Source organism: Anarrhichthys ocellatus, unplaced genomic scaffold (assembly GCF_004355925.1).
Source record: "Anarrhichthys ocellatus isolate YVR2014 unplaced genomic scaffold, GSC_Weel_1.0 scaffold42, whole genome shotgun sequence".
In the NCBI taxonomy this organism is placed as follows: domain Eukaryota; kingdom Metazoa; phylum Chordata; class Actinopteri; order Perciformes; family Anarhichadidae; genus Anarrhichthys; species Anarrhichthys ocellatus.
In genome coordinates, this window is record NW_022280072.1 from 3,267,201 (window position 1) to 3,285,454 (window position 18,254).

The window sequence follows — 18,254 nt, forward strand, 5'->3', positions numbered from 1 at the left end:
ACTTTAAAGTGTGATCCCCACAGGGTTAAGATACAGCACATAGCATTTTGAGCTTGCTTGATTTGGATTTGAATAAACTGCTGATTTGGGTTTCGTTGCTTGCTCCACCCATTTTCCTTTCACACCTTTAAATGTCCTTTTCCTCACGCTTCAATGTTCCTCTTTTCATCCACTCTATTCATTTGTTTTCTGTCAAACTGTCTGATTTACAGACCACAGCACACCTTATTTTGCTTTATCACTTTCAAATTAAGATTTGTGTCACTCTTATGTTGAGATATATATATATATATATATATATATATATATATATATATATATATATTATACCATATCAAACACCAATGAACTGTTACTTTTTATTACTGGCATGCCACTAATAAGTCCACAAGTGGAAGGTTGAACAGTTCATTTTGTTTCATTGCAGGAACATAGTGTTGATTTATGCACCGTCACATTGACGAGATACTTCAGACTGCTCTTTTCATATTTGTTTAGTTTTTGCCTTTTAACATGCATGTTACCCCTCCCCCTCAACCCCTTCATTCTTTGTCTCCTGTCATGTCATCTTTTTTTCTCACGTTGACTCGCTCCAGATGCCGTCTAACAACAGCATCCGAAAGCAGATTGAGACGCTGCAGGTGAGTTTATCTGGTTGGCAGCGAGCTGCCCGGTGCTCCCGTCACTCTGAAAAGGTCCGGGTCCTAAAACCAGGAAGCTAGATTATGAATCCTACTGTGGGCGAAGGGCGTGGCCCTGCCCAGCTCCGCCTCTGATTGGAGAGGAGTCGTCGTCTATGTTGGTTGGATTCGGTTATGTTTAGGCTTGAGGAGTGAGATTGGTGAGGGTAAGGATATCAGGGTGAGCCAATCAGAGGCAGCGTCGGGCGGGTCATGTGTTGGAGAGCAGAAGCTCAGGCTGGGCCGGTTGATGAAGTCTAAACTACGATCTCCAACGCTTCTGTCTATTCTGTAATTAGTAGCTATTGGTGTCCCAGAGAGGTTTGACGTTTGAGTTTATTCTTCAAGCAAAGAACCAACTCAAGGTCGCCTCCAGAGACCAACTGCTTGTATAGTTTCTCCGTCTGAGGCTAAAGCTCCGCCTTTATTTTAAACTCTTCCTCTGTTGCCTTGGATGCGATGGTATATTTTATATCTGTCTCAGGAAGTCCCAAATGTTCACACATGTCCTGGCATGTCTCCATGATACCAATATTTTCAGAGGTTTTTCAAAGTGTATTCCATTTATTTTTTTTTTACTTGTACATTGAGTCAAACAGGTTATATGCTAAATCATATTATATTAGCACTAGTTATACACACATAGATGTGTGTTTAAAACATAGTGCTGCTGACGTATTGTGATAAATCAAACTCCAACTCATGACGTCGCCGTAGTAGGATTGATAACACCGTGACCAGGACGTAGAACCGATCCCCCTGATTGGCTCACGTGGGTAGTGAGTCGTCCTCTGTGGGGACATTGAAGAGTGAAGAGGAACACGTGGACGTGTTGTGTTGTGGCCTTTCAGGCTTTGTTGTTGAGCTGGTTTGTGTTTTTGGTCGGTGGTGATGACTGTTGTCTGATATTTAGATTTGTACTGAATGAAAGGGTCTTACTCAGCGCGTTTACTCAAGTACTGTACTTAACTGTACTTGTTCTTTACTTGAGTATTTTCATGTCATGCTACTTTATACTTCATCTTCACCACATTTTGGAAGTCAATATTGTACTTTTTCACTCTATTTGACTGCATTACCTACTAGCTACTTTCAGTTTCAGATTATTAATAAAAAATATAAATCTAAAAATATTTAAACATTAAACTAATAAATGATGATGTAGTTTTATGGATTAAGCTACTGGGAGGTATATAAAGTAGCTGAGATTATGTTAATGCATCAATGATTATAAAACTAACGTATATTATTCTGCATAATGAGTAGTTTTACTTTTGCTACTTAAAGTGCATTTTGATGCTCATAATTTTAAGTAATATTTTGAATGCAGGACTTTAACTTGCAGCAGAGTATTTCTACTCTGTTATTGCTGTTTTTACTCAAGTAAAAGATCTGAGTACTTCAAGCAAATATCAGCCATATAACAGGAAATCTACACTCTACTGTCATTAAATGCAAGTTTTTATTATCAGCCAAAAATAAGTAATAGTAGCAGCTATCAATGCAATATCAGTAAAAACAATTCAGATTTGTGCATCCTAATTTATTACCAGACGGTCAGAGAAAGTCTTTGAGAGGATGAACTCATTTGAATATCATAGAATTTGATGATTTACCTGCCACCTCACATTGAGGCTGAGTTTTGTTTTTTAAAAAATCGTTAATCGACATCCTTAATGAGCTCGGCACTGAGGTGAGAGGGGGATTTCCAGCAGAAATCGAGCCCTGATATGCAGCCGCTACTTCAATCAACACATTTCCATGACGTTAAAGAAGTTAGATTACCAGACCAAATTAAACAGGTTAAATAAATGCATGAGTCGTCATGTGTCCTCGTGTTTGAAGTCTAGTATTTGATCAACCAACAAAGGTTGAGAAAGTTATAAACCTGTTTTCAAAAGTTGCCGTCAAATTAGGCAACCTACAGCTGAGTTTGAGTTCTTTTAAATAGAAACTGAATTATTAATTTACCTTCTTATTCAACAAGCCAATTAGAGATTATTAAATCTCGCAGCACAATAGTGTACTTGATTTATGGACTGTGGTTTCCAATCCAGCGTGGAACTTACCTCTAGGTTTATGTTTACAGTATCGTGTTGATAAACCGTGGCGTGCTTAACTGTGTTTAAAAGTCCTTGTTCATTCTTAAAGTAGTTCCACATCAAAGTAGCGTTTTGCTTTTTATTTTGATATATATTCAAGTCCTTTATTAGTCCCACAGAAAAACAAGCGGAGACAACAGTAAAAAACAAACACGATCAAATATCTGTCAGTAGACTGAAAAGTTGAGTCCACATTATTGCACTTATAAAATATTGATGCTGCACAGAATTAATAACTATCTGAACACCGGATGTATAAATATTAGATGGAGGAATAATAAAAGGAGGTGCTGTGACAGTGAGGTGGTTGGATAGAAAGGCAGAGAGAGTTTGGCCAAAAGAGTTTGAAACCACAAACCTCCATAAAGCCAACAAGGTGAAGCCGTCATATAGAAGTCCTTGCACCAAGACCACATTACACGCTCTGAGCCGGATCGCCCACAGTCTGGACCATCGGGTTGGGACCAGTCTGCAAAATAACCCGACACACAGGCCTCGCCTCGGCTTCTTCTCATTGCCGTCCTCGTGCCCCAAGAAGTGGAGAGAGTCATGTCCTATTGTGATCCAGGTTCTCACAAAAGACTCTGGATCAAATGTGTCCAAAGGGGGGTCCATGTAGGTCCACAAACAGACATGAAGACAGACTCGATTAGACAAACCTGTTTCATCTCTGGCAAAAAAATCGTCCCTCACACTCACTTTTCATATCGGTGAATACATGTTTTTGCAGTTTTGTAACGGCCCTGTGCAGGTATCTCAACAATATGTTCATTATAACAGTTAACTCGGACGGTAAGTCCATAAAGTGGTCGTAATGGTTATTTTCCTCAAGATGTTTTCTTCTGGTTGACATTGATTGTCTTCATACTCAACATTTCATCCAAAAGCCCATAAAATAGTTTTTTATTTCACTAGTTTTACTGCCGACTACATCTTCAAAATGCTTAGCGATCATCGGATCCTGTGGACTTTTAACTGTTCAGACGTGAAACTCATTGGAAATTAAGCACAGAGGCTGAAAAAGGATCGTACAGTTCCTCAAGAGAACATCAACCCGGTCTCACAGGTCTCACAGGTGGGTAGGGTTACTTCCAAAATCAAAGTGAGTGTCTCATATTGTTCTCTTTACATCCACAGAACAAAGACCCCAAAATGTCCCGCGTGGCTCTGGAGTCTCTCTACAGACTGCTGTGGGTCTACATCATCAGGATCAAGTGTGAGAGTAACACTGTCACACAGAGGTCAGTTGATTGATGGCTATGAAGTACAACTCTTTTCAACATTAGCCTTGTTGTTGAGCAGTAAATAAGCTGAAAATATCCCTTTTTTTCCTCCACTAGTCGACTACTCAGCATCGTTTCAGCACTTTTCCCCAAAGGCTCCCGGAGTGTGGTGCCCAGGGACACGCCGCTCAACATCTTCGTCAAGATCATCCAGTTCATCGCTCAGGTAAGTTTGAGCCGACATACCTGGATCTCACAGCTAATGATACACCGTGTAGGAGCTGTGTGTAAAGCCCCTTTCTCACTGGACTAAAACATTCACTTACTCCCACTAACATCTGGCGTTTGTCTCTAGTGGGAAAGGTTACAACCGGCATTCATTCCCGGGAAAAAATGACTCTGCGGTAGCCACGGGTATTTATCAGCTGCAGCGATGGAGACACAACGCTTTCTGACGCACGTTGAAGTGAATATATAATAAACAAAATCAACAGGGATAATTATTGTAATTTATTAACGAACAAAACATAGAATTAATATGCTCTTCTCAAAGCCACCACACTCCAGTCAGACAACAGTAATGTTACCTCACTGATCATTGAAACACACTCAACAGAAGCAAAATAACTCATCAAAACTGTCTTTGTCGGTCTTTCCACTGTTCCAATGGTCCATTTAGAGTCAAACAGACCATAAAGCAGGGGATGCTTTAGGGCGGGGCTACACAGTGATTGACAGGTCTCTACCAGAGACTTATACGGCATCGCTACGTCACTCCTCCTCAGTCCTAATATGGTTACTTCCTGTTCACTGGTTGCAAAAAGCCAAAATGTCGACGTGTGACCAGGGTTAGTGAATCCTGCTCTGTTGGTCGTTACAGGAAAGACTGGACTTCGCTATGAAGGAGATAATCTACGACCTCCTGTGTGTGGGCAAGTCTCACAAAACCTTCGCCATCAACCCGGAGGTAAAGTAGAGACGTCAGGTTCTGATGTTGTTGTGGCGTCTGTGGATTCCTTCTCGTCATAACTCTCTCGTCGTCTCAACAGAGGATGAACATCGGTCTGCGAGCCTTCCTGGTGATCGCCGACAGCCTCCAGCAGAAAGACGGCGAGCCTCCGATGCCCACGACTGGGATCATCATGCCCTCCGGCAACACCCTGCGCGTCAAGAAGATCTTCCTCAACACCACCCTCACAGACGAAGAAGCCAAGGTCATAGGTGGGTTGGATTCTTTTAAACTTTTGGGAAAAATAAAAAGGCTTTTTTTAGTTGAAACCGTTGAATGACTCCTCTGGGTGTTTTCCAGGCATGTCGCTGTACTACCCTCAAGTCAGAAAGGCCTTAGATAACATCCTGCGACACCTGGACAAGGAAGTGGGACGCTCCATGAGCATGACCAACGTACAGATGTCCAACAAGGAGCCCGAGGACATGATCACGTACGTCACCACAAACCTGGACTCGTGCTGTTTTACTTCCTTTTTGTTACTTCTGACCTGAAGTTCTCATAAGCTGGTTTTTGTACCACAGGGGAGAGAGGAAGCCAAAGATCGATCTGTTCCGTACGTGCGTGGCCGCCATCCCGAGACTGATCCCGGACGGCATGAGCAGACAAGACCTCATAGAGCTTCTAGCCAAGTAATCCCCCCCTCCTCTAACCTAACTGCAGACACATCGGTGTACAATCTACCTTAGCTCCTAACGTCTTCCTCCCTCTCCCTCTGCAGACTGACCATCCACATGGACGAGGAGCTGCGTGGCCTCGCCTTCACCACCCTCCAGGCCCTGATGGTGGATTTCCCAGAGTGGCGTGAGGACGTCCTCTCGGGCTTCGCGTACTTCATCGTGCGAGAGGTGACGGACGTCCACCCCACTTTGTTGGACAACGCTGTCAAGATGCTGCTGCAGCTCCTCAGCCAGTGGAGGCAGGCGGTGCAGAGCAGCAATAAGAGCCACGATCCAAAGGTTTGTGAAGGAAGTCCGAACGGTTTTATAGCGTCATCACTAGCAGTGATTTTTATGTGTTATGTGCGTTACTGTACTTTGTGTTTATGGCTTTTGGTTTGTTTAGTGTTTAGAGTCTGATCTCAATTGTTTTCTCTCCAGTGTTTATGAATTAACAACATGAATAAAAAGGTTATCATTTTTGTAAGTCACTTTTTCAATCATAAAACCGGTTATAAAATAGTTTGTCAGGTGATTTTTCTGTTATTATGATAATTTACAAAAACAAAACTCCACAATATATGTTCCTTTGAGTTTAGAGTGCATGTAGAAATTTAGTCATTTTTAGACCATGTGGTAATGTTGCACTTCAGCCTCTTGTGGCCAAAATTAGTATTACAACAAAAAACACTTGATGAAACCTGCCAAAACATATTTTCTCCACATCTTTTACAGATGAAAAGAAAACCTGTTCTTAAATCATACACACAGGAGAGAAAACAATTTAAATCAGTCTTAGAAAATGAATCAGCAGAATCTTTTTCTCTCACTTGCCTCTCGGGGCTTCCGTACAATTGGCCCCAATGTTCAGAGTGAGTTTTTGATGATAAATATTATTTTCACAGGGCTCAAGCAGCGGCCATTCACTGCCCCTGGAGCGTACTCCTCTGTTGGGTGTGCTGCGCGTGGTGGAGGGTTTGGCTCTGGTGGTGCTATGTAGCTGTCGTCCTGCTACACGCCGGCTGGCTGTTAACGTCCTCAAGGAGGTCCGTGCGCTGCACACAGCACTGGGCATCTGCAAGGTAATTACTCCAACCACGGTGTGTTTTATTACGGCCGACAAATAACAGCCAAAGACTTTTAGTGCTGTTTTTCTGACATTTGCTCTATCTACCTCAATCTTTCAGGGGGATGAGGAACTGGCCATTGATGTAATGGACCGATTAAGTGCATCGGTGCTGGAGAGCTTCATTCATCTCACAGGAGCTGACCAGGTATTCATTGCATCTCTCATTTACAGAGTCATAAAACTTAACAACTCCTCCGAGGCTCAATGTGTCTTTTCTCCGTAGACCAACCTGCTGTACTGTCCCAGTGGCATTGATCTGCAGACGCTGGCGGAGTGGAGCTCATCTCCCATCAGCCACCAGTTCGACGTGGTGAGCCCCTCGCACATCTGGGTGTTTGCCCACGTCACTCAGGGCCAGGACCCCTGGGTCATCAGCTTCTCCAGCTTCCTGCGGCAGGAGAACCTGCCAAAACATTGCCCCACCGCCCTCAACTACGCATGGATGTTTGCCTACACGCGCCTGCAGCTTCTGTCTCCACAAGTTGACATCAAGTACGTTTCCCTCAAGGCAGCTGCTTTGATCTCTCGACCAGCGGCTCTGTGTCATCGTTCCCTTTTTACGTCATGTCATCTCTGACCTCTCCTGTTATGTACGTTCACCTTCAGCAGCCCCATCAACGCCAAGAAACTGAACAGTCTGAACAGCAGCGACTCCTACATCGGCCTCTGGAGGAACTACCTGATTCTGTGCTGCAGCTCCGCCTCCTCCTCCCCCTCCATGTCCTCCTCGTCCTCCACCTCTGGCTCCGTCCGCTGCTCCCCGCCTGAGACGCTGGCGTCCACGCCGGACAGCGGCTACAGTTACGATTCGAAGGTGAGGCTGCTGAACACGGAGCAGAGAGGAGAGGTTGTAACAATGTGAATAGTTCAATGAACTAGTAGTTTTTGCGCATGGAGCCTGAATTATGTTTTCCAACTTTGGTAATACTTGGAAAATGTTGGATATAAAGATTCCATTGTTTTTACATTTTTGTAAAATTTATTATAAAAGAAATTCAACTTCCGTTTTTTGTTGTCATTATTACTATGTTCTACTGAACAAAATACATTTTTGAGTTCCCTCTACTTCTAGCCATGATTGTGCTGTTTCCATAGAGCTGCAATATACAAACCATGTGTTGCCATTTTTCAAGTATTGAAAGTTATGCACAAAAACGCAATCCAGTGTCAATTTAAGTACGACGATGTATTATGTGTAACCCTGGATTTCAGAATCCTAAAAACGTAGGATCCATGTAACGATGACCAATGAACAGCTGGTAATTTATTTTTACATTTCAGCCATGACATTGCTTCCGTCTGTGTGTTCGTAGATTGTTGGTACTCCGTCCCCCTCCTCCCTCTTCAAACACATCGTTCCAATGATGCGCTCTGAGAGCATGGACATCACAGAGTCTCTCGTGTTGGGGCTTGGCAGGACCAACCCCGTGGCCTTCAGGTAAACAACACATGGCGTGACCTGTGCTTTATTTAACAGAGGTGGGACAAAGTCACGTGCAAGTCTCAGAGTCAAGTCCCGAGTCCTAAACTGTGACTTTCGAGTCCTAATCAAGTCATGATGCCCTCTTCACCAAATGCAATGCCATTTGTGTGTCTGTCTGTCTAATTTCCGCAAGTTTTGCAAACTGTAATGTCTGTAGATGTCTCTTACTGACTAGTGCAACTACAGGTTAAGGTAATACAGTGACAGAACCTTGTGATCAACTTTCATTCATTGCACATGCTGCAATTAGTTTCTTTATTGACCACCGCGTAGTTTTATTTATACGCAAACAAAATGACCGTTGGCATCATTTCTCCAACTGGACTTCGGTAACGTAACGTTAGTTCTTAATGATTCTCTCCTACAGGATGCTGTCGGTTCAAACAAAGCCAATCTGGGGACTTAAGAGTCGACTTGCTGGGAATGAATAGAGTTAGAGATAATTCAGGAAATGAACTGATTCGTGCCACACTTTTTAAATGTAATTTTGAAGTGGGCTTTGGGGGATGGTATGAAGTGTTTTCATGTCAAAAGCCTCAAAGTCCAAGTGAAGTCACGAGTCCAATTTTATTTGATTTTGTCAAATTCTTGATGTGACTCGAGTCCACACCTCTGGTCCTTAATATATTCTGCTACACCTCGACATACTCTTTACCATCTTTGAATTGTTTATTTACATGATACCTTTCCCGTCCTTCAGAGAGCTGATAGAGGAGCTCAATCCCATCATAAAAGAAGCTCTAGAAAGAAGACCTGAAGTAAGTGCACTTCACTGATGCCATCTGCCACAGTTCTGTGTTTAGCAAAAGACGATCTGCTGAGTTACAATGCTGCCGTGTTTACTCTGCAGAACATGAAGCGACGCAGGCGTCGGGACATCCTCAGGGTCCAGCTGGTCCGGATATTTGAGCTGCTGGCTGATGCTGGCGTCATCAGTCAGATGTACGTAATCCACAACGATCCCGTGACAATGAGTGAGTTTGCTCTTTTAATTTATCTGCGTATTAATCTTACTTATCTTCACAGAACCAGTGGAGGGTTAGATGGAGAGAGCCACTCTCTGAACAGCACGCTGCTCGAGTATGTTGATCTGACCAGGCAGCTGCTCGAGGCCGAAAATGACAAGGACTCTGACACGCTGAAGGACATTCGCTGCCACTTCAGTGCACTTGTGGCCAATATCATTCAGAATGTCCCAGGTATGTCTCCGAAGTCAGATGGTATGTCCTGAACGTCTGTCTAAAGGGTCTTGTTTGCTAAATGTGGTTAATTTGTTGTGTTCAGTGCACCAGAGGAGGACCATCTTCCCCCAGCAGTCGCTGAGACACAGTCTGTTCATGCTGTTCAGTCACTGGGCCGGCCCCTTCAGCATCATGTTCACTCCTCTGGACCGCTACAGCGACAGAAATATGCAGATCAACCGCCATCAGTACTGTGCACTAAAGGTACACGCAGATGCACGTAAAGATGTGGATGTTGAAATCTGTCTATGCTCACTGAGCGCTAACGGCTTCTTTCATGCTCCAGGCCATGTCTGCGGTGTTGTGTTGTGGCCCCGTAGCCGACAACGTTGGCCTCTCCTCTGACGGCTACCTCTACAAGTGGCTGGACAACATTCTGGATTCTCAGGACAAGAAGGTAAGAGAAGCGTTGGGGTCTGTGGCTCCTCTGCGTAAAATCCTCATTAGTTCACTTATTAAATCCTCGTGCTTTTATCAGTGAACTATTTGAAAAGCTTCACTACGGCGACCATAAACCCTGCAACCCGGATGATGGATGGAAACTGATATTAACATTGTTACATCATTGTAATACATTATAATCTTTTTTTATAATGCGACTAAAAGTTACTCTTATGGTCACTGGTCGTTGTTTGCTTTAAGCAAAGTGAAAAGAAATCTTTAAATCTGTGCAAGAACAACACAAAACATTTCACTTTACTTGCACGAGATGGATTAATCCCAATGGATGAATTCAGCCGACACCAGATGAGTATGTAATTATAGCGTCTCCACTGACGCAGCTACGCTAATGAGGAGCGAGTGATTCAGTGAGGCTTTACTGTGAGACTTCCTGAGGTCACCGTTATGTAGCACAGGTTGACATGCCGGCGCTCTAGCACCACACAGTGGTGTTCAGAAGTACTGCAGGAGGTCAGCATGTTTCATCAAGTGTTCCACTCAGAAACACAATAAAATCACCTTTGAATCCAGTTGGAAACACAATATTTAGTGGCTGAAATAAATTTCTTCTTTTAAAGATAGGACATTGTTGTTTTGAGTGATTCTGCAAACAAAATGCAGGATACCTCATGCTGTTATTGTCATTTCAAAGTTCATCCTAATAGTCCTTATGGCAGACTTGTGTTTACAAAACACACAGCTTTGCAGCATATTTTTCTGCTAATGTTAATACTGAATATTTATATAGATAGATATATAGATATCGATGGGTTAAAAACTAGCAGGATAGAGACTGTTGGAGGTGAATCCTTGGTCCTAACAGCGGCTGCGTGGTCGTCTTCTCCAGGTTCACCAGCTGGGTTGTGAGGCTGTGATGCTGCTTCTGGAGCTGAATCCAGACCAGAGCAACCTCATGTTCTGGGCCGTGGACCGCTGCTACACCGGCTCTCGCCGCGTGGCGGCCGGCTGCTTCAGGGCCATCGCCAACGTCTTTCACAACAGGTGCTGCACATTCCCGCTTTGCTTGTGACCCTTTAGGAGCCAGCGGATCACTAACGCTGCGTTTGTGCGTCACATGTTCCTCTCAGGGATTACCAATTTGACACTGTGGTGCTGCTGAACCTGATTCTGTTCAAGGCGGCGGATTCTTCCAGGGAGATCTATGAGGTGGCCATGCAGCTGTTACAGGTGAGAAAGGTTCTCTGTTCTCCACGTAACACCGCTACATCCACTTTGATTGTTTCATTAAATACACTTTGTCTGTGTGGGAATATTAGATCCTGGAGCCCAAGCTCTTCCGTTACGCCCACAAGTTGGAGATCCAGCGGACGGACGGTATCTTGACGCCTCCCTCACCGCTGCCACACCTCTACTCTGTGTCTTACTACCAGCTGTCTGAGGAGCTCGCAAGGACTTACCCAGAGCTCACTCTGCCCATCTTCTCAGGTTTGTTACGTCACAACCTGGGGTAGCAGGGGGCGCTTGAAGGTCTTGCGAAAAGGCGAAAACACAATTGATGCTCTGTTAAAGCCAGTTGGCAGGCCGGACACATACACACACACACACACACACACACACACACACACACACACACACATGGACGAGGTCTAAGCTTTATTTGCCTGTGAGAGCGGGGATCGACCCTTTTGTCCGTGTCAGCGAAACAGTGAGATTTTCCAAAAGCCCGATAAGCACATGTAAACCCAGATGATGACATGATGACGTGCATCTGTACCTAAAAGCCTCACAGCAGCCTTTTTGTTTTAAGAACCAACTGAACTCCATAATACCTGATTCATATTTTAACGTTTTCTGCGCCGCGCTATATTTGTGTGTGTATTCTGTCACTATAGCAATACTGAGAATATGGAAATATTGTGGATGTTATGATGCTATAAAGGTTAGGAATACACTTAACAACCCCCCCCACTGGCTCCACTCCAGAGGTGAGCCAGCGAATCCAGACTGCTCATCCCGGCGGTCGTCAGGTCATGTTGCACTACCTGCTGCCCTGGATGAACAACGTGGAGCTGGTCGATTTCAAACCGGCCGCACCGCGGCGACCGGAGGACTGCTGCGGCGGCGAGGAGGACGAGGACGCGCATGAGCGGGACACCACGATGGTCAACAGCCGCCGCTGGCTCCGCGGAGAGGGCTGGGGCTCCCCCCGCGCCACAACCATGGTGCTCAACAATCTCATGTTCATGACCGCCAAGGTGAGACACCCAACGGACCGTCTGCACCGGTTTGGAAACATTCATTGAGATGAATTGTTAATTTTGTGTTTTTGTTTTTACAGTATGGAGACGAGTTTGCCTGGTCAGAGATCGAGAATGTGTGGACCACTTTAGCAGACAGCTGGCCAAAGAACCTCAAAATCATTCTGCACTTCCTCATCAGTATGTCGGGAGTCAGCAGTGACCCCAGCCTCTTGCCCTACGTAAGTCACAGGATGTTTACCTCGTACGCCGTGCGCCGAGTTCACCGCTCACTCCTGTTTCTGACCGTGTGTGTGTGTGTGTGTGTGTGTGTGTGTGTGTGTGTGTGTAACCCCTCAGGTGAAACGAGTGGTGGTCTACCTGGGCAGAGATAAGACTATGCAGCTGCTGGAGGAGTTGATGTGTGAGCTCGAGCTGACCGATCCCGTTTGCTCAGCCGTCACTCACATGGACAACCCGCCTTACTACCGCATCACCTCCAGTTACAAGATCCCCTCAGTCACCTCAGGTTAATGAGCCGCCCGGCACGCTCCAGCTCACAGCTGAGGCCACGTCGTCAACACCGAGTCACGTGTTCGATGTCAGGTGGTTAATGTTTCTTTTTTTTATGTCTGCTCTCTCTCAGGAACAACCTCCAGCACCAACACCATGGTGCCAGGAAACGATGGTCATCACGACACCAAGATCAAAGACTCTAACATGGAGGACAGGTACCATCTGAAACACTTCTCACTACTCAAGTCTACTTGTTTTAAACAGAGAGGATCTATGGACACCAGTAAGAACTGTGATGTCTCAAAACTCATATTTCACACAACAGAATGTGTTTATAGTTGTGGGAATTCAACGGTAAACATTAAAGTATTGGAAATACTTTAATTTAACTCTTATTCATCGCTGGGGACGTTTTTGGCATTTTCATTTTCTTTGTCAGTTAATACATTTGGCGTACAATTTTTATTTTTTATTCAGCAAGTTCATTTCCAGGTCCTATGATAAGTCTATAATAAGATAAGGTCGAACTTCTCTTATGTGAAAGAAAGTTAGATCTTAGACAAATTAAATCAGATGAAACACACATGTTAGAAACATTTTACTGGCACTATCCTTTTAAGTAAAGCGTGTGTGTTCTGCAGTTACACCCACCTGGACATCTACAGTGGTCTGAACAGCAACCTGAACCGCCAGCACCACCGTCTGGAGTCCCGTTACAGCAGCAGCTCCGGAGGCTCCTACGAAGAAGAGAAGAGTAAGAGCAAACTCTCTTTGCCATCAATCTAAACACTACTAAGAAGTCTTTCCCACCAACACTCCTGGTTCTTTCTCCTCCAGGTGACTCCATGCCTCTTTATGCTAACTGGCGTCTGAAGGTGATGGATCACAACCGTCCGGAGCCTCTTCCCTTCCCTCCTACGGGAGGCTGCTGGTCTCCTCTTGTGGACTACCTGCCAGAGACTAATTCCCCTGGTGTGCCGCTCCACAGGTACGCTATCCGTCACCTTTACTCTCCCTCTACTTCATTCTGTTGTGTTCTGAAGCTAAAGTCAACCCTTCTTTCTTGTTTTTCAGATGTAACATCGCAGTCATACTACTCACAGACCTGATTGTGGACCACGGGGTCAAAGTGGAGTGGAGTGCCTACCTGCACCTCTTGCTACATTCAATCTTTATCGGTAGCTCGCTTTCTAATTGATGATATTTTGGATGCCTTTGTCTGCCAAGAACACATCTGCTTTTCTTCTTTAGGGGCTTCTCAGGTCCTGGCCCTTAATAACCAGATATCTTGTTATAAATAAGCTGATAAATATATAGATAAATATATTTTCCTCTACATTTTGGTCTCTCATTCATACAAACTATGTGGTGTGGACAGAATTTTATTTTAAAACATAGATGAAGTTCTCCATTTGAACTAATATCTGTATACGTGTCGACGGGCCCTAACCGACCTCGCACTTCTTTACCTCTCTACTTGCTAAAGTCACATGATCTAACCTCTTGTGTCTTCCTTCAGGGTTCGACCACCAGCACCCAGAAGTGTACGAGCACTGCAAGCGCCTGCTGCTCCACCTGCTCGTTGTCCAGGGAGCAAATAGCAGCGTTCAGTCTGTGGCCATGGTGCTGTTACGCAACCGAGACTACAACGAGCCGAGGGTCCTGACTGTGAAGCCGGTGGCTCCAGAGATCAACCTCACAGGTTAGTTCTGCTGCGGAGCTCAAAGTCAGAAGAGAAAGAAGAGAAACCATCGTTTACCTCAAGGAGGTTGAGCTGATTCCCTATCGGCTATATTAATATAAAGGACGGGAAGGAGCAGAGACATATTCATCATCTCCTCCTCTTTAGTTGTATTGCCAAAGCAGATCACTGGGTGGCAATAATGATCAAGCCCACACACAGGTTTCATTGTCACAGAATGTCAAGAATGGATTACTGAACGAGCCTAAAGGGCTTAGGGGCCCAAAGTGTCTGGGGCCCCCGTCGCCTTCAACGACAGTGTCACTCAAAGTGACACATACCAACCAGGAAGAGCCTGTAAATGACCACAAAGAGATACAAAATGACTAAACAGAGGAAAAGAACAACTACTAATAGAAACAAAACAATTGCAAAGACACAACAGACAACTATGAAGAGACAAAAAACAACTACAAAGAGAGGCAAAACAACTAAAAAGGGCAATTTAACTGCAAAAAGACTTAAAATAGAAGCAAACCAAGCTGCAAAGAGATAAATAGACCACACAGCAACTCACAACAACCATGAGAAGAGACGTAAATCATCTACAAAGAGATACAAATCATCTACAAAGAGACGCAAATCATCTACAAAGAGATGCAAATCATCTACAAAGAGACGCAAATCAGCTACAGAGACACAAAATTACCATAAAACAACAAAGAAGAGGCTGTGTGTCAGGTGGTGGGACCTTTTGCATATCTGTGCCCAGGGGTCCGTTGTTCCATAATCCGTTCTTTAGATTTTAACAACAAATTCTTATGAAACTCCCCATGAAAGACCCTTTTTAGATGATAAATATAAAAGTACACACTAACTACACTACTTACAACAATCTATATCTATATCTTGAAGGAGTATTTCATGCCACGCAGCTCAATGTGTACGATGTGTATCGTTCCTGTAGGAGTGCAGGACATTTTGTCAGACTGTCAGCCGTCTCCGATGACGGACTCCGGCCTCAGCTCGTGCTCCACGTCCTCCAGCATCAGTCTCGGTGCTGCCCTCCCCCACCTCTCCCCCACGCTCCTCACTGAGGGCGATGCCACTGCTGAACAGGACGAGAAGGTCAAATCTCTCATCGAGTTCATCACCTCCAGGTGAGAACACCCTGTTTTACTGAACAACATATACTTGTACTACTGTTACTGCTTGTATCTAACTTCACCTAATGTATAATCTCACATGTTTAGTGTGTATCTGTTTGAATCGTACAGATGTATCCACACACTGTCTCGCACTATGTTGCTCATTCTGTTCAATGATTTGCTTTCATGCCTCCAGCTGTGTCTGAAACGACCGGGTATTTTTATTTTACATTGCATGGTTTTATTGGCTCATATTGGCTCCTTTTGCCTGGTGTGATAACATCAGTTGATGTTTTGAGATGTGGTGTAACTTCATAGCTTTAATGAGTTTGAGTTTCTGAAGTGTGTTAGTATGAGGTTCTCCTCCACAGTCAGGGTTCTACTACAGTAGATGAGTTGATAGAACCAGCACGGGAGCAAAGTGATGTTCTGCTGTGGACGTATGTTAGACTCCTAACAGAATGTCTCTCAGTTGAAGTGAAGCTATATTCAGAATGTCTTCAGCTCTTTACCTTGCTGTCAGACAGACCTTTCTGAGGGGAACTCAAGCTGTTATCTATGATCTCTACAAACACACCAGACTCCATTCACTCAAACACTGACTCTACCTCTCAGGACACAGGAGCTGCTGCCTCCATCTGTTGCTGAGGTTGTGTTGTTGAGACTTTAGTGAATCTGAACTAACTCTTAAAAACACCTTTAAGTCACACAACAATACAACTAACAGATGGAGGCAGAATACGGGGGGGTAAAATCACATGAAGTGTTCATCTTTTCTCTTCATGCCCTTAAAACTATAATAATCTATAAACTTGTTCTCTACATTTATTTAGTTTTAAACACAAACACACCGTCTCAGTCCAAACGAACAGCCAGCAGACTGTGAGGAGATATTTGCTGAATTTGACAAAGTGTATTAGATTAGAATCACAGACTCCACCTTCAGCCTGTCTTGTGTTAAGAAAAATAAAATGACGAGTAAGAATAGATTATGACAGGATTTTTACAACCCTGTCCAATGAGGAAGTCTATCGTAACCACTGCTGTAGGTAAACACGCTGACTGTGGTATAAGTACCTCATATAAAACCATCCAAACGACCCCTTTAACATGCGACATGTTGCCTGATGTGTGTTTTGTTCTTGTAGAAAACGAGGCCCGCTGTGGAACCACGAGGATGTGTCGCCCAAGAACCCAAACATCAAGAGCGCTGAGCAGCTGAGTGTTTTTGTCAGACACGTAGTGACTGTCTTCAAACATTCCCCGTCAGGTCTGTACGCTTCACGACTGCTCGTTGCCTCATTTTACGGATTTCAGCTTGGACATACAGGTATGATTTAGACAGCGTGATCATATTCACTTCCCTCCTCCAGGTTTCCAGCTGGAGTCGTTGCTGAGTGAAGTAGCCCTTCAAACGGCGCTGTCTTGCTCTTCTCGACACTACGCCGGCCGCTCATTCCAGATTTTCAGGGCCCTCAAACAACCTCTGACTCTCGCCACGCTGTCCGACATTCTCTCTCGGCTGGTGGAGACTGTAGGAGACCCAGGAGAGGAGGCTCAGGTCAGAACGTAGAACAGCATCGGTTTAGTCTAGAGATGCACCGATCAATCGGCCACCGGTCGAAACCGGTCGGGTGTCAGCTGATCGGCCAGCTGCCGATCAGTCTCATATCAACACAGTACAATTACATACATAGATTAAAGATTCAGATGTTGTATAAGATATTTAAACGTTGGTTTCTGTCTGATGGACTGACCTGTGGTGTTTCTTCTTCGTAGGGTTTTGTCATCGAACTACTCTTGACTCTGGAGTCGGGCATTGACACGCTAGCAGACACAGTCAAAAACTACGACCTCCTCACTGCCTTAGCACAGTAAGTCCACTGATAACCTCCTTATGACTCGGTCACATAACCACCTGACATATGTAAGTCACAAAAACGACTTGTCCTTTTATTCACAGGACCTCTGCCCGCGATCACCTGTTGGGGCCAAAGTTTGCCACCAACAGGAAAAGCACCGGCCAGCTGAACCTGAGCAGCGGCGGTCTGTTTCATTACGCTCACACGCGCAGCAACTCTCTTCGGGCGAGCCTGATGGGCGAGCAGAAAGCCGACAGACGTCGGAGTAACACCCTGGACATCGCCGACCGGCTCGGCGGCAGCCACGGGAACTTGGCACGCACGCGGAGCTTATCCTCACTAGGTGGCGCCGGGGGTCCAGGAGGGGACGCCATCCCCCCCGTGGACCCTTCAAACCTGATGGCCACCGTGTTCTGGATCGCCGCCTCGCTGCTGGAGTCGGACTACGAGTTCGAGTACCTGCTGGCCCTGCGGCTCCTGAACAAGCTGCTGGGCCAGCTGCCTCTGGACCGCGTCGACAGCAGGGAGCGTCTGGAGAACGTCCAGGCCAAGCTGAAGTGGTACAGCTTCCCCGGGCTGCTGCAGCTCTTCCTGAAGGGCTTCACCTCTGCTTCTACTCAGGAGCTCACCATCCACCTGCTCAGCAAGCTCATCAGTGTCTCCAGACAGACGCTGGTCGACCCTTCACAAGTGGCAGGTAAGTGCAGGACTGAGAATATATATATACGCCCACTGCTGACTTGATCATGGATTTACCAGTGTTAGGGCTATTGTAGGTAAATAAATGAATACATTTGAAAAATATGGAGCCGGGTGGGGTGCCATATCTCAGAATTCCCCTCTCTTCATGTGACTCGTTGTGTCCCCTCTCTTCATGTGACT

General features: G+C 45.0%; 1 protein-coding gene across 10 annotated transcripts in view; it reads left to right on the forward strand.

Moving 5' to 3' along the window:
* The first annotated feature begins 314 nt into the window (after window positions 1–314).
* The window catches only part of fryl (furry homolog, like), a 43,688-nt gene continuing 25,748 nt past the window's right edge, over window positions 315–18,254 (forward strand). For 9 of the 10 annotated variants that reach the window (XR_004213490.1, XR_004213491.1, XM_031868414.1 and 6 more), the window contains exons 1-34: window positions 315–641; window positions 3,920–4,023; window positions 4,123–4,231; window positions 4,886–4,972; window positions 5,055–5,226; window positions 5,315–5,447; window positions 5,539–5,646; window positions 5,736–5,973; window positions 6,579–6,755; window positions 6,861–6,947; window positions 7,026–7,294; window positions 7,409–7,616; window positions 8,116–8,240; window positions 8,986–9,043; window positions 9,136–9,227; window positions 9,312–9,484; window positions 9,570–9,730; window positions 9,813–9,923; window positions 10,815–10,969; window positions 11,056–11,155; window positions 11,245–11,413; window positions 11,912–12,183; window positions 12,267–12,407; window positions 12,526–12,694; window positions 12,812–12,896; window positions 13,323–13,435; window positions 13,519–13,669; window positions 13,756–13,859; window positions 14,201–14,383; window positions 15,330–15,522; window positions 16,659–16,780; window positions 16,884–17,071; window positions 17,290–17,384; window positions 17,474–18,069. Coding sequence is in view for 8 of the 10 variants with exons in the window: in XM_031868414.1 (XP_031724274.1) it covers window positions 597–641; window positions 3,920–4,023; window positions 4,123–4,231; window positions 4,886–4,972; window positions 5,055–5,226; window positions 5,315–5,447; window positions 5,539–5,646; window positions 5,736–5,973; window positions 6,579–6,755; window positions 6,861–6,947; window positions 7,026–7,294; window positions 7,409–7,616; window positions 8,116–8,240; window positions 8,986–9,043; window positions 9,136–9,227; window positions 9,312–9,484; window positions 9,570–9,730; window positions 9,813–9,923; window positions 10,815–10,969; window positions 11,056–11,155; window positions 11,245–11,413; window positions 11,912–12,183; window positions 12,267–12,407; window positions 12,526–12,694; window positions 12,812–12,896; window positions 13,323–13,435; window positions 13,519–13,669; window positions 13,756–13,859; window positions 14,201–14,383; window positions 15,330–15,522; window positions 16,659–16,780; window positions 16,884–17,071; window positions 17,290–17,384; window positions 17,474–18,069 (5,293 nt within the window). In the remaining 2 variants the exon portion in view is untranslated. The remainder of the gene's footprint in view (window positions 642–3,919; window positions 4,024–4,122; window positions 4,232–4,885; window positions 4,973–5,054; window positions 5,227–5,314; window positions 5,448–5,538; window positions 5,647–5,735; window positions 5,974–6,578; window positions 6,756–6,860; window positions 6,948–7,025; window positions 7,295–7,408; window positions 7,617–8,115; window positions 8,241–8,985; window positions 9,044–9,135; window positions 9,228–9,311; window positions 9,485–9,569; window positions 9,731–9,812; window positions 9,924–10,814; window positions 10,970–11,055; window positions 11,156–11,244; window positions 11,414–11,911; window positions 12,184–12,266; window positions 12,408–12,525; window positions 12,695–12,811; window positions 12,897–13,322; window positions 13,436–13,518; window positions 13,670–13,755; window positions 13,860–14,200; window positions 14,384–15,329; window positions 15,523–16,658; window positions 16,781–16,883; window positions 17,072–17,289; window positions 17,385–17,473; window positions 18,070–18,254) is intronic. The other variant, XM_031868415.1, reaches the window with a different exon arrangement.